Genomic DNA, 12,454 nt, shown 5'->3' with positions numbered 1-12,454 from the left:
CACTGAAAATAGATTTACTTAAAGGGCGATAAATGATTGACAGGAGGGACACAGTTGACATGAGTATTATGGCGCCCGCCACCCACCCATGCCTTCATCACTTTCTATTCATATCAGTCAGAAGCAGCAGAACCTTCTTCCTACTTGTTATCAGCAAGGAACTCCATCTACAGTATACATGTATAATATCAATAATATCTGTCCTCTCTGTCTCTGCCCACCGCTCCTCTCGCTCCTGTGCTGTCTTCACCTCCCCTTTGTTTGCCTCGATGAATCTATCCCTCACTCTGACTTAATTTCTCTCTCTCTCTCTCTCTCTCTCTCTCTCTCTCTCTCTCTCTCTCTCTCTCCCTTTCCTTCTCACTCATCAGTCCAAGCCCATTCGCCAGTCTTGCAGAGCAAGATGTTGGTTCCCATGGCAACAGTCAGAACGGGCTCTACTCCTCCTCATCCTTCCATTTCCCTGGTGGCTCCGCCTCTTCCTGTACAGAACGGACCCCCGACAGGAAACAAGGTAGCTAATATACCCACATCCACAACAAGTGTCAAAAAGCATTATGCTTTTCCATATTTTGTGTCATATATAGACTGTAACAATGTTGGATGTTCATTTTAAACGTGGACAACATTTCAAATAATGAGGCAAACATATAAGTGTTAGTTAAACTTATGTTATCACCATTAGAAAAGATTGCTGGATTTCGACTGCTCTGAACGTTACGAGATTTGAACGAGAACACAGGGCCTAGGTTTGATTTGATTTGATCTTTACTTAGCTTGAAAAAATCTAACATATACAATCACAGTAAAGACAAAATATAACCATAAACAAATAAGTCAGTCTTCATTAAAAAAACAAAAAACAAAACAAGGATGAGATCAAGAAGGGGCAGAAGGAAGCAAAGCTTATCTGCCCCTTCCTTACAATATCCTAACATTTAAATTAAAAATCTCTTACAACCTAAAATAATAATAATAATCATAATAATCATAATAATAATGAATGATGGTGATGTCAGATAGACACTGATTGGCCATTGCTCCAGCCCTGCACTCAAACCATACCCAACCAATGGGATCTGTATAGCCCAGGGGCGGACTGCATAATCGGGCGCGTCGGGCAAATGCCCGGTGGCCTGGCCTGGCCTGGCCTGCAAAAAAAAAAAAGCCGCAGTCAGGCCACTCACTGAACAGCAGGCCAGGCGCCGCCTACTGGTTTACTAGTGGTTGTATTACTTTATTCAGGGTTAAAGTGGTGCATCTCATTGTAAAATTGGACTTGGCCCAAATTGGGCTTCAAACGGCCCAAATCTGGCTTTAAACGACCCAAATTGGGCTTCAAATGGCCCAAATCTGGCTTCAAACGGGCCAAATTGGGCTTCAAACGGCCCAAACTGAGCTTAAAACGGCCCAAATTTTTCACGCCGCCCTTCGGACACCGGCACGCACGTCAGCCCGTATCGGCCTGGCCTGCTTGGTATCTAATGCCCGGCCTGAATTATGATCCCAGTCCGCCCCTGGTATAGCCCCATTTCACTGCAACCGTTTTGAGGTGGTAAAGCAGGTGTAACCAATAACATTAATGATGGTTCCGTTCCGTTTAGGTGTTCAAGCCCCAGGGGCCTCATTAATGTTACCGGTCATACCTGCATTACTTCTTGCTTTACCACCTCAAAATAGTTGCTGTGAAAATGGTCGATGGAACCAGCCTTGAGTGCGTGATGTCACAATTCAATCTACCTGTGCCAGTTCACAGTACTTTGACACTATTACACAAACACACACACACACACACACACGCACGCACACACACACACACACACACACACACACACACACGCACGCACGCACGCACGCACGCACGCACGCACGCACGCACGCACGCACACACACACACACACACACACACACACATACACACATCAAACCCTTCAGTTACTTCTGCTCTCACTCACAATGTCAAAGTACTGTATAAGCAATACAATGTATAGATTTTGAGATATGAATGTTTGTTTGGCACGTGTGCGTGTGTGTGTATTGTGTGTGTGCGTGTGTGTGTATTATGTGTGTGTATGTGTGGTGTGTGTGCGTGTGCGTGCGTGCGTGCGTGTGTTTGTGCGTGCGTGTGTGCGCTTTCCACAGATCATCCAGATCGCCCCCATGCCTGTCGTCCAGACCAGCGTCCACCCTAGCGTGGCAGCAGTGCATCCTGGGAGCCCCTTTCCTGTTTCCATGGCAACGGTGATGGCTCCCGGTGCCGCGCCGCCACAGCCGCTTCTGCTGACCTCACCTCCCACCAGGTCACTAATACAGGCCTGTCACCTCAAACACAGGAACACACTGTATCCCACCAGGTCACTAAGGCCATGTTCACACTACAGGCAAATCCCATTTGCTGCTAAAGTCATTAATCATCATTATCTTGATTGGTTTCCCAAATCTAATTTGGGAGAGTGTCCGCACTGCCACAAATCTGATTTGGGCAAGTGTTCAAGTCGGATCTGTGTGTCCAGACCTCCGTATGTGGTTTGGGACAAGTGACACAAATCAGACTTGGAGCGTCCAGACTCATAAAACCAACCTGGATCTGGATCAGATTTGGCCTCCTAGTCCGAACATGGCCTAATACAGGCCTGTCACCCCAAACACAGGAACACACTGTGTATACCCAGCTCATTCTAGAGTTGAATTTAGTGACTCAATTAAACTCTACAGCTGTCCCCGAATACCATTTTTGGGCTTCGAAGCTTCAGTGACAAGTACTCGAATAGATTTGAAGCTTCAACAGTGGCGCGGGGCACGTAGTGACAATGAGAGGCGAGGAGAAAAATAGGACTTCAAGGATTTTCCTTTTTATTGAAATGAAAATGGATTAAAAAATGTGCAATAAGCACATCAAATAAATTACAGCCATAGCCCATAAAAAGGAATTTGCTCACAGTAGGCCCTGGTGGCTGCATGGTCAAACAGTTGCAGTTTCAGTGCTGGTAAGTAATGTTAGATGAGAGCTGTGAGGCACAATGTCCTTGTCTGAGAGAGTAAGTCATAATAATTAATGTTGATGCATGATGAATAATGTTGGATTACTATTTCAAAATACATTTCAGAAGAAAAAGGAAGCATTTGAATACTGATTTGGAAATCGATCACCAATGGCATCGATTGAAGCTTCGAAGCATTTGGGTCAGCCCTATTAAACTCTACACAAAATGTTTCCAGCTGTACTGAAGGTCTCACTTTTTGGGGGGGACATATTACATTGTGTGACATTTGTACAGCTGGTAACTTCTGGGGTCGTTAACTGTTTTTTCAAATAATATTTTGCTATTTTCACCTTTGACCCTTGCAACTCTTTTCTCCTTCAGGATCACCTATGTTCAGTCCAGCCCGGGGGTTACCACAGCAACGGCCCAACAGGCGCCGCCCCCTCCGGGCCCTGCCTATCTCTCGTCGCCTCTGGCCACCCTGGGCTTCACGGCCATCACCCCGGCCGGCCAAACCCTGCTCCAGCCAATCATTGCCGCTGGTCAACCACCACTGCTGGCTCCAGCCCCGCCCCTGAGCTGTCAATCACAGACACCTACACAGGCCCCGGCAACCAACGGTCGTCAGGTAAAGGGTAGTCTCAACAACAGACCCATGAGAGGTCTTATGCTGATACACTATGTTACTGCATGCTGCAGATCTCTCTCTGGGTCTGGGACGCTTCTAGCTCCAAACTGTAGTCGGAATCCTGGCCAGTGATTGGTGGGTTCGGAATCCTGAGCCCACCAATCAGTAACGACTTTAGCGATCAGGGCGCCCACCCAACCTGACTCTGTTGACTTTTGAAAATGAACCACTCTCTCATTGGTGCTACGAACTGTCAGTCATTCAATTGTTCCCCCCTCAAAACAGCAGCGAGGGCTTTGAACTGGCACAGACTCATGTAGTATGCGGAGCGCAGCGATTCAATGTAATATTTGAGTCTGGGGAGAGACTAGGTAAACAGTAACCAAGGCCTGCACAACACATACAAAAAACTGCATTGTGTAGTATCAGGAATATGAAAGATGGGGGGGGGGGGGCGGGGTTATGATGATATATTAGTGCTAAATAGTGTAAAATTCAATTTCTAAAATGGATAGCTCCTTGATCATGATTGGCTGAGCCGCGTTCAAAACCGTTATCAATATACGAGGGATCAGCCAAGCAGCATTTTGGTAAACAAACCGCGTCACTGGGTGGCAACGGCAATGGAACCCTATGGAGCCCAATTGGCGCGAGGCTTGAGTGGCTGACTCTAGCTGGCTGACTCTGTTTACATTTTAAAAACTGCGACAGTTCACACAACTTTAACACGACATGCATATATTATACATCAAACTCTTGAGCTATTCCGCATTTCTGGGTGGCAAGTGACGTCACGCTGATTTTCTGATTTTCTGAAGCCTTGCCAGGCAGGTAGGCTATATATGTAGTAAGCGTTTTATAAAAGCAATAAGCCCCTTCAGGCTGGGATTTACAGTGATTTGACAACAGCTAAGGGTTTCACGTCGAGGCTACGATTCACAAACACCTCTTAAAAACAAGAAACCACGGCCTCTTGGGGCTTATTGCTTAATTACAATACGTTTTCACCAACAGCCCCCGACCCCAAACCCCAAGCCCTGTCCAGAGCAGACAGGCAGAGAGCTCTGTCTGCCTGTCTGCTCTGGACAGGCAGAGAGCTCTGTCTGCCTGTCCAGAGCAGACAGGCAGAGAGCTCTGTCCAGAGCAGACAGGCAGGAAGAAAAGGCTGTGAGCACATCACATCAAGAAATCTTCTAGTATTGTTGCCGGTGCAACAAAATGTTGTTTCTTGGAGAGGAATGCTTGTAAAGTCTCAATAATATGAAGGAAAGAAATTCTTGCTCAGTGAGGACGGCAACACCCAAAGGCAGACTGCAACATTGTGTCCAAACCTGGCACTTTTGACCCATAAAGAAATGTTTTGCTATTTTAAGAGAAGGAATGTTTCAGTCTGTCTTTGCGAGTTGCTGTCATTAATCATTACCGCATTCATATTGAGATATTAGCATCTGTTAACAAACCAGACCTTTACAGAGAAGATAGACTGCCTTTACTGGTCTCTACACTGTATTTTACATTGTGTGTCCACCGGGGTGGAAATCAGCTGGATTGCTTTATGGCACAAAACAGGCACCTTTTCCACTTTGAACGTAATACACAATTTTATTCTAGTTCCACTATTCTAACTGCGTAGTTTCAACTTGATGTTAGTTTGCTGTGTGACACAAAATTACTGAAAATTGACATGACTATTTGCGTCGTCCAAGTCATCCTCTAACCCGACGTCTGTCTGAGGTTTTCTCTGTTGTCTTTTACATCAGGTGCTAACTGCCATCTACCCTGCGCCAACCGTTGCCCTGGCAACAGGCGTGGCCTCCGTGACCACCGTGCCACCTGGCGCGGCGGAAAAGGGCGCGCCGAACCCCTCGTCTCCGCTGGCGATGGGGGCGCAGGGCTCGCCCCAGCCCAGCCTGGCTGTGGAGGTGAAGAGGGAAAGCCAGCTGGACCCTCAGAGCGAGGCTGGAGGACAGGCCACGCCCAGTGGGGACACCGACACCTCGCTGGCTTCCTCTAGAAGCCATGTCGCCACAGGTGATGTCATTTCCTGATAAGCAACAAACAGGCCTACAAAACCATCCTGATCACTTGAACTCACATTCTGTCTCGTTCTACCGATCAGTCTGGCCTCCAGCCCCGCCCCCAGGCATTTTCAGGAATTACAAAGTCCACGGGCCAATCAGGGACCTCCCTCGTAGTTGACAATGTAACCGGCCAATCAGGGACGGCAAAACAATAATGCTGTCTCCCAAAGCAATGGTAAACGTTAGCAGAGTAAACTGGAGTGCAGTTATTGCAGAAATAGACTCAATAACAACAATTAAACAAGAACAAGGTTTTTCTTGGCGGAAAAGACGTTTTCACCGTTCTTCCCGGGTGGATTTGGACTGGATTTGGCGACACTGATTGGCTGAAGGAGTTGTCTGTCAAGGCAAGTAGTCCCGCCCACTGAAATCGACGAGAGCGGCTGGAAGTCCAGACCGATACGTAGAGCGAAACAGGATGTGAGGTCAAGTTATCAGGATGGTTTTTAACCAGGCGAACACATAAGTTCATTAATAACCAACATGAACAGAGTCTGCAAGATCTTGTTCTGTGTCGGCAGTCAAAGAAGAGCCGGGCGGGTTTCACATCAAAGAGGAAGACCTGAGTGACGGATACAGCAGAGAGACGTGGGCGGAGATGGACAGAGGGCTGAAGAGGGAGAGCAGAGAGACGTGGGCGGAGATGGACAGAGGGCTGAAGAGAGAGAGCAGTGAGACGAAGAGATGCAGAGAGACCGACAGAGAGGAGCTCGGCACGAGTGACAGCAGCAGAGAGGTGAGACGGACTGATATCTACCTTCATTCATTCCTCTCATCTGTACTTTTGTAACTTATCATGATTATAAGGCCAAATGCAGATCCTTCATCAAGAGATTCAAAAGAGTTTCACGTCAGAGTTTTGGTCTCTGAGAAATTTGCACCAGCCTCCTGTTGGCATTTTGTTTTATTAAAAAAAAAAAAAAAAAATTAAATGGAGCATTTTATGCTTTTTCTTATTGAAAGACATACAGTGTGAGAGAGACATGACTGTATGGGAGGGAGAGAGGGGAGGGGAAGACATGCAGCAAACCACCACGGGCCATATGAGGACTCAGTCTCATATGGTACACGCCCTACTCAGTGAGCCACACCCCCTGTTGGCATTTTTTATTTATTTTTTATTTTTAACAAGGATTTTACATTTATTCATTCATGGAATATTTTACTTACTTTATTTTATTTAACACACCAAGAATCCCCATTGATAATCAATTTCTCTTTTTACAAGGGAGTAATAGGGAATACCATGTACAATATCTGGAATATCGTGGAAATTTGAGAGGTGTGTAAACCAGACAGAGAAAGTCACGGAATTTGATCACTTCTCTGGGGAATTCAGGAATTTTACAAATGCGTCACTTTACAAGAATATACCAGGATTTGTTTTCCAACTTCTGACAGTTTTTCTCAAGCCCAACAATAGGAGGAAATAGTTGTTTACTCCTTTAGAAAGTTTCTGAGCTGGGAGAAGGGGAGGGGAAAACAGGACAGAATCACATTCTTAGGTCATGGAAGCGTCCCAACTTTCGTTTTGGAAAGTCGAGGCAAAAGTCATGGAATTTTACATCAGGGCCACATTGGGAACTCTGTTTTATCAATCAATCTTTCTCTCAAACCCCATATCTGCCTGTTCTCTCTGTCTCTCTTTCCCGCTCTCTCTCTCTCCCCTCTCCAGGCTGGACCCCGTTCCCCTCCTCCCCCACCTTCTCTTCCTCCTCCCCCCGCCGAGAGAGACCCCGCCTCTTCCTCAAAGAAGAACAAGTTCCGCCCCCCGCCCCTCAAAAAGACACCCGACTCTATGGACAAGTAAGTGGGAACGATAACGGAGCCGTGGGCAGCAAGCGAGATTATATGAAATTAGTGAATTATGAATAACTGATCACTTAGTTAGAGTAAATGAGGGATTGAAATTGAATATAAGAGAGGCGCATGATTTCGGTCCATTCGACCTCTTTGAATGCGAGACGAACTTCACACAAGTCCAAAGTCATTCTTGGTGATCACAGGGAAGTTATGGCTGTAGTAAAACTCAATGCCAAGGCGTAATGAAGTAGCTGTGGCAGCTCTCGCTGACTCCGCGCCCTAATAAGACACTGTTTCCACTACTGCAGCACTTCTCAAGCCCAGAAAACCCATAGAGACACTGCATGAAATAGGCCACGCCCATCACAGGGGGAAAGCGCTCCATTCACTTCCGTACACCAGCGTCATTTTCCTTGAATTAAACATAGCTAAAAGCTGTTGTGTGGTGGGGCTGCGCAGACAACAAATGTTAAAAAAATCGCCAATTAAAGTTTTTTTGTACTCCCGAGCAAAACAAGGAAGCTATTGAGAATTGGTGAGAAGAAAAATGTGGATCTACCTGTCAAGGAAGTAAGTTGGAGTGTTCATCTTCCGTATATATGATCTTTGTGTGCAACACGCGACCATGCACGCGACATAGGAGAACACCAGGATTGGGGGGGGGCGGAGTTTTTGTTTCCCCCAGTTTTGGGCGTGGTTTCTGAATGATGATGCGCTCCGCAGTGTCTCTATAGGACAGTAGCTTGTCTCCTGTATCTGTGATGTGAATGAAGCAGCTGGGGGACGAGATGCACCCCACCGCATGCTTCATCTTGTTACACATAGCAGCATCGAGCTCCACCTTCACACCGTGGCCAAGCTTCCAAGTGCTTGGCATCACGGTGGAAACTCTTTCCGTTTTAATTGAGTGGAGTGAGAGGTCTCCTCGTTGTTTTTTCACTCTTTATTCAGACGGTAGGAAAGTAGCAGCAGGCCACACAGGTCTGTTAACGGCTGGATGTGTGACGGGGGGTGTCTCCTCCTCCTGCAGGGTTCTGTCGGGGGCGTACTTCGAGGAGCGCTTTGCCGAGCTTCCCGAGTTTAAACCGGAGGAGGTGCTTCCCTCGCCGACCCTGCAGAGTCTGGCCACCTCGCCCAGAGCCATCCTGGGAAGCTACCGCAAGAAGCGACGCAACTCCACCGGTGAGAGATAGAGGCGGAAATGTTTGTCCGTGCAATTATTTGAATTGATAGTAATGAACGTAGAGCTGGTGAACTCTGTTTGTGTCGCACGTTTCATATACAAGGATCTTATAACAAGCAACATACAACAAGGGAACCTGTTCTAATGGAGAGCGCAGAATCTAAATTATTTGGATATCTGGTTTGTAATTAAATGTCTTACTTGGCCGTCGTCTCTCCCACTCTTCCCATTGTGTTATTATTGTGCTTCTTTCCCCATGTCTCCCCCTTCTCCCTCCTCTTCCTCTCTTCGCTCCCCCCGGCAGAGCTGGAGCCGACAGCAGAGGAGCCCAGCTCCCCGAGGAGGAAGACTCGCCGTCTGTCCAGCTGCAGCTCAGAGCCCAACACCCCCAAGAGCGCCGCCAAGTGTGAGGGAGACATCTTCACCTTCGACAGAGCAGGTACTGAACTGCTCCGCTGCTGCAGCTGTCGGTCCGTGTGTGTGTGTGTGTGTGTGTGTGTGTGTGACATCCATCCTTACTCCCCAATTGTACTTGTAAATCAAACAAATTTACAATCAAAACCATCACTAGACACTCTCTACCATAAACGGACAATCACAAGAGCACAAAAAATAGTTTCTGACCCATCTCACCCAGCAAATCACCTGTTCCAACTGTTGCCCTCTGGACGGCGCTACAGATCCATTTCCACCAAAACAACCCGATTCAAAAACAGTTTTTTCCCCACTGCCATCAGGTTTCTGAACTCCACTCACCTCTGAAATCTCACTGTATACCTCTCCAGCAATGTATATGTTGAATGTTCTGTATTTATGTTGCCATATGTCTGTCTATGTACTGTAATGTCTTATGCTGACACAATATTCATGTGCTTAACAATTGCTGTACCGAAAGCAAATTCTGCCGACTTTGTTGTGCAGTCCTTAATAAATGAATCTGAATCTGAAATTCATTAACAATGCTGTGATGCCTCCCCTCTCCCCCCCTCCCCAGGTACGGAGGCAGAGGATGTTCTAGGAGAGCTGGACCGGGTTCCTTACTCTTCTCTGCGCAGAACCCTGGATCAGCGCCGGGCTCTGGTCATGCAGCTCTTTCACGAACACGGCTTCTTCCCCTCAGGTAAAAGCCCCGCCCCCACCAGAAAGCTGCCGCTCTCTCATTGGCCTCTTGGATGCTATCACTTGCTCTGATTGGTCATTGGTGGTTGGCCGAGTGTGTGAAATCTAGCACTCTGGACTTCACTGTCTTCTCATCTATGCCACATCACAAATGTATATCAAAGGATAATGTAGAGACCTATTACAGTCGCTGTTCTTCAACTACAAAAAAGTAATGTACATTATTACCAGTCAAAGGTTTGCACACAGACATTATTTCTTTATTTTACTTTTCTTTATTTTATTTTTCTATTTTCCACATTTTAGAATAAAGACATCAAAACTATGAAATAACACAAATTGAATTATGCAGTTAGCAAAACAAATCCAATACTGTATCTTTCTTTTCAGATTCTTTAAAGTAGCCGCTATATTTAAATAATATATTATGGTCAATCTCACCTTTTTAAAAAGTGACACCATGTACCATATATATAATAATGTCATCTAGATGAAATAACAACTCCTCCACCCCCCCTCACTCTCTACCCCCCTATCCAGCCCAGGCCACCGCAGCCTTCCAGGCACGCTACTCTGACACCTTCCCCACCAAGCTGTGCCTGCAGCTGAAGATCCGCGAAGTCCGCCAGAAGATCATGCAGACGGCGACGCCCGGAACCTTCGAGCTCGGGGGGGCGATCGAGGTCGGCCCCACCCCGCCCCACGGCTCCTCATCCAATCAGCAGGCCCGGGAGGACGGAGGGGCGGAGCTACAGGGAGAGAAAGGCCAGAGCCCCGAGGAGCCGAGAAGCGAAGGATCGTAGGCCTGAGAGGATGGAGAGGACCGGAAAAGTGAGGAGGAGAAGAAGAAAGGAGGAGAAGAAGAGAGCGAGGAGTGTGTCATCCCCACAGCACGTTCTTGTATGTGTTGAACCAGGACTACGGATGGCTTCAGATCTACTGGCGCCGTTCTCCACCAGACCTGGGCAAAAATACATTTGAATATGGTCCCAAATATTTGAACTAGTCGAGGTGCGCTTGATTTGTCTCATCAGACTTTTAAAAAGCCTCAAAGGTGGACAAATCACTTGCAAGACATGATGAGTCAAGTGCCCCTTGTGTGCAACTCCACCCCCCCCCCCCCCCCCAAGTATCCAGAATAATTTCAGCCAATAGTTTGCCCAGGTCTGCTCTCAGCACATTTGTACAGTAGTTTCTAGTTTGACACACAGACTCTGTGGTACACATTCTCTATCTCTCTGTCACGCACACACACACACACACACACACACACGCACACACGCATGCACGCACGCACACACACACACGTAGATACATACGTACATAATAATACATACACATACGCAGAAACATGCACACACATTCAAGAAAAACCCTGGTGCATACAGTATGTAATCTCCAGCATGCACGTGATCCCACACAGACACATTCTACACACACGACACGCACACACACACACACACACACACACACACACGTAGATACATACGTACATAATAATACATACACATACGCAGAAACATGCACACACATTCAAGAAAAACCCTGGTGCATATGTAATCTCCAGCATGCACGTGATCCCACACAGACACATTCTACACACACACACGACACGCACGCGCACACACACACGCACACACACACACACACATGCACAGATCCTTACCAAATCAGACTGTTACTCTTGGTTGGCAGTCCCCAAGAGCTGCCACCAAGGACCATGACACACAAAAGGCACTTTGTCACTTGTGCAGATGCAGTTAGCTGTTGCCAGCCAGCCCTCAGATGCCATGACTCCTCCCCCTCCACTCCTCAGCACAGTGGGCGGGACACAAATACAACCCCAATGACCTCCACTCATATTCCACAGCCCCGCGATGCTGCAAGACAGACAGCACACACATGCACACACGCACGCACGCACGCACACGCACACACACACACACACACACCCAACCCTGGTCTGACCAAGCCATTGGCCTGCACAGTTTTTAGCGATTGTAGTCAGAAGAAGAAGAAGACAAACTCAAAGCATGAATACTATTCGCTCCCGAAAAAGAAAAGGGAGGCGGGAGTTGGGACTCAGTGTGACCAATCTTTGCACCTTCAGTTATTGCCATTTTGACAGACTGAGTCCTCATTGGCTGGAGCTGATGATGAATGTCTGTATGTATGTTGGGGGTCCCCCCCCCCTCCTCTCCCGTGTGGACATAGACACCATAAAGAGATTATGTAAAGACTGCCGGCTGTGAGGTTTGGAAGAATCAACGTTACGCCCGACACTGACTGGCTCCTGACAGAGCAAAGAGAAAAATGCAGAAGAAGAAATTGGATGATGTTCATTGGCTGGAAGATTCATATTCCAACAATAGGAAGTAACATAACAATAGTAAATAAGGACAACAACAAGAACTTACCAACAGAGAGCAAATGTGGATTTTTTTTTTTTTAAACCAAACGTCTCTGAATCACCAGTGGATATAATGTTGCTTTCTCTTGTTGTCGTTGCCGTGGAAATAACCAGTTTTACCGTGGCCTGTTTTTCTCTCGTGGCGCTATGGTGTTTCTTTTCCAGCATAAAAACAAAACAAAACCAACAAAAAAAAAACTTAAAAAAGGGGGACAAAATCAGTCTATGCCCCCCTCCCTCCCCCAA

The 12,454-nt window shown here is 47.0% G+C and overlaps 1 protein-coding gene across 1 annotated transcript in view; it reads left to right on the top strand.

The window, feature by feature from the left end:
• The window catches only part of cica (capicua transcriptional repressor a), a 36,913-nt gene extending 24,459 nt beyond the window's left edge, over nt 1-12,454 (top strand). Inside the window, 10 exon segments of the mRNA XM_083646579.1 lie at nt 372-514; nt 2,143-2,300; nt 3,366-3,612; nt 5,373-5,643; nt 6,215-6,429; nt 7,369-7,499; nt 8,527-8,678; nt 8,984-9,118; nt 9,674-9,799; nt 10,339-12,454. Coding sequence (XP_083502705.1) covers nt 372-514; nt 2,143-2,300; nt 3,366-3,612; nt 5,373-5,643; nt 6,215-6,429; nt 7,369-7,499; nt 8,527-8,678; nt 8,984-9,118; nt 9,674-9,799; nt 10,339-10,601 — 1,841 coding nt within the window. The 3' untranslated portion in view covers nt 10,602-12,454.

Source organism: Poromitra crassiceps, assembly GCF_964638095.1.
Source record: "Poromitra crassiceps genome assembly, chromosome: 11".
Taxonomy (NCBI): domain Eukaryota; kingdom Metazoa; phylum Chordata; class Actinopteri; order Beryciformes; family Melamphaidae; genus Poromitra; species Poromitra crassiceps.
The sequence above is the reverse complement of the archived record's forward strand: the minus strand, read 5'-3'. Positions and strand labels throughout refer to the sequence as shown.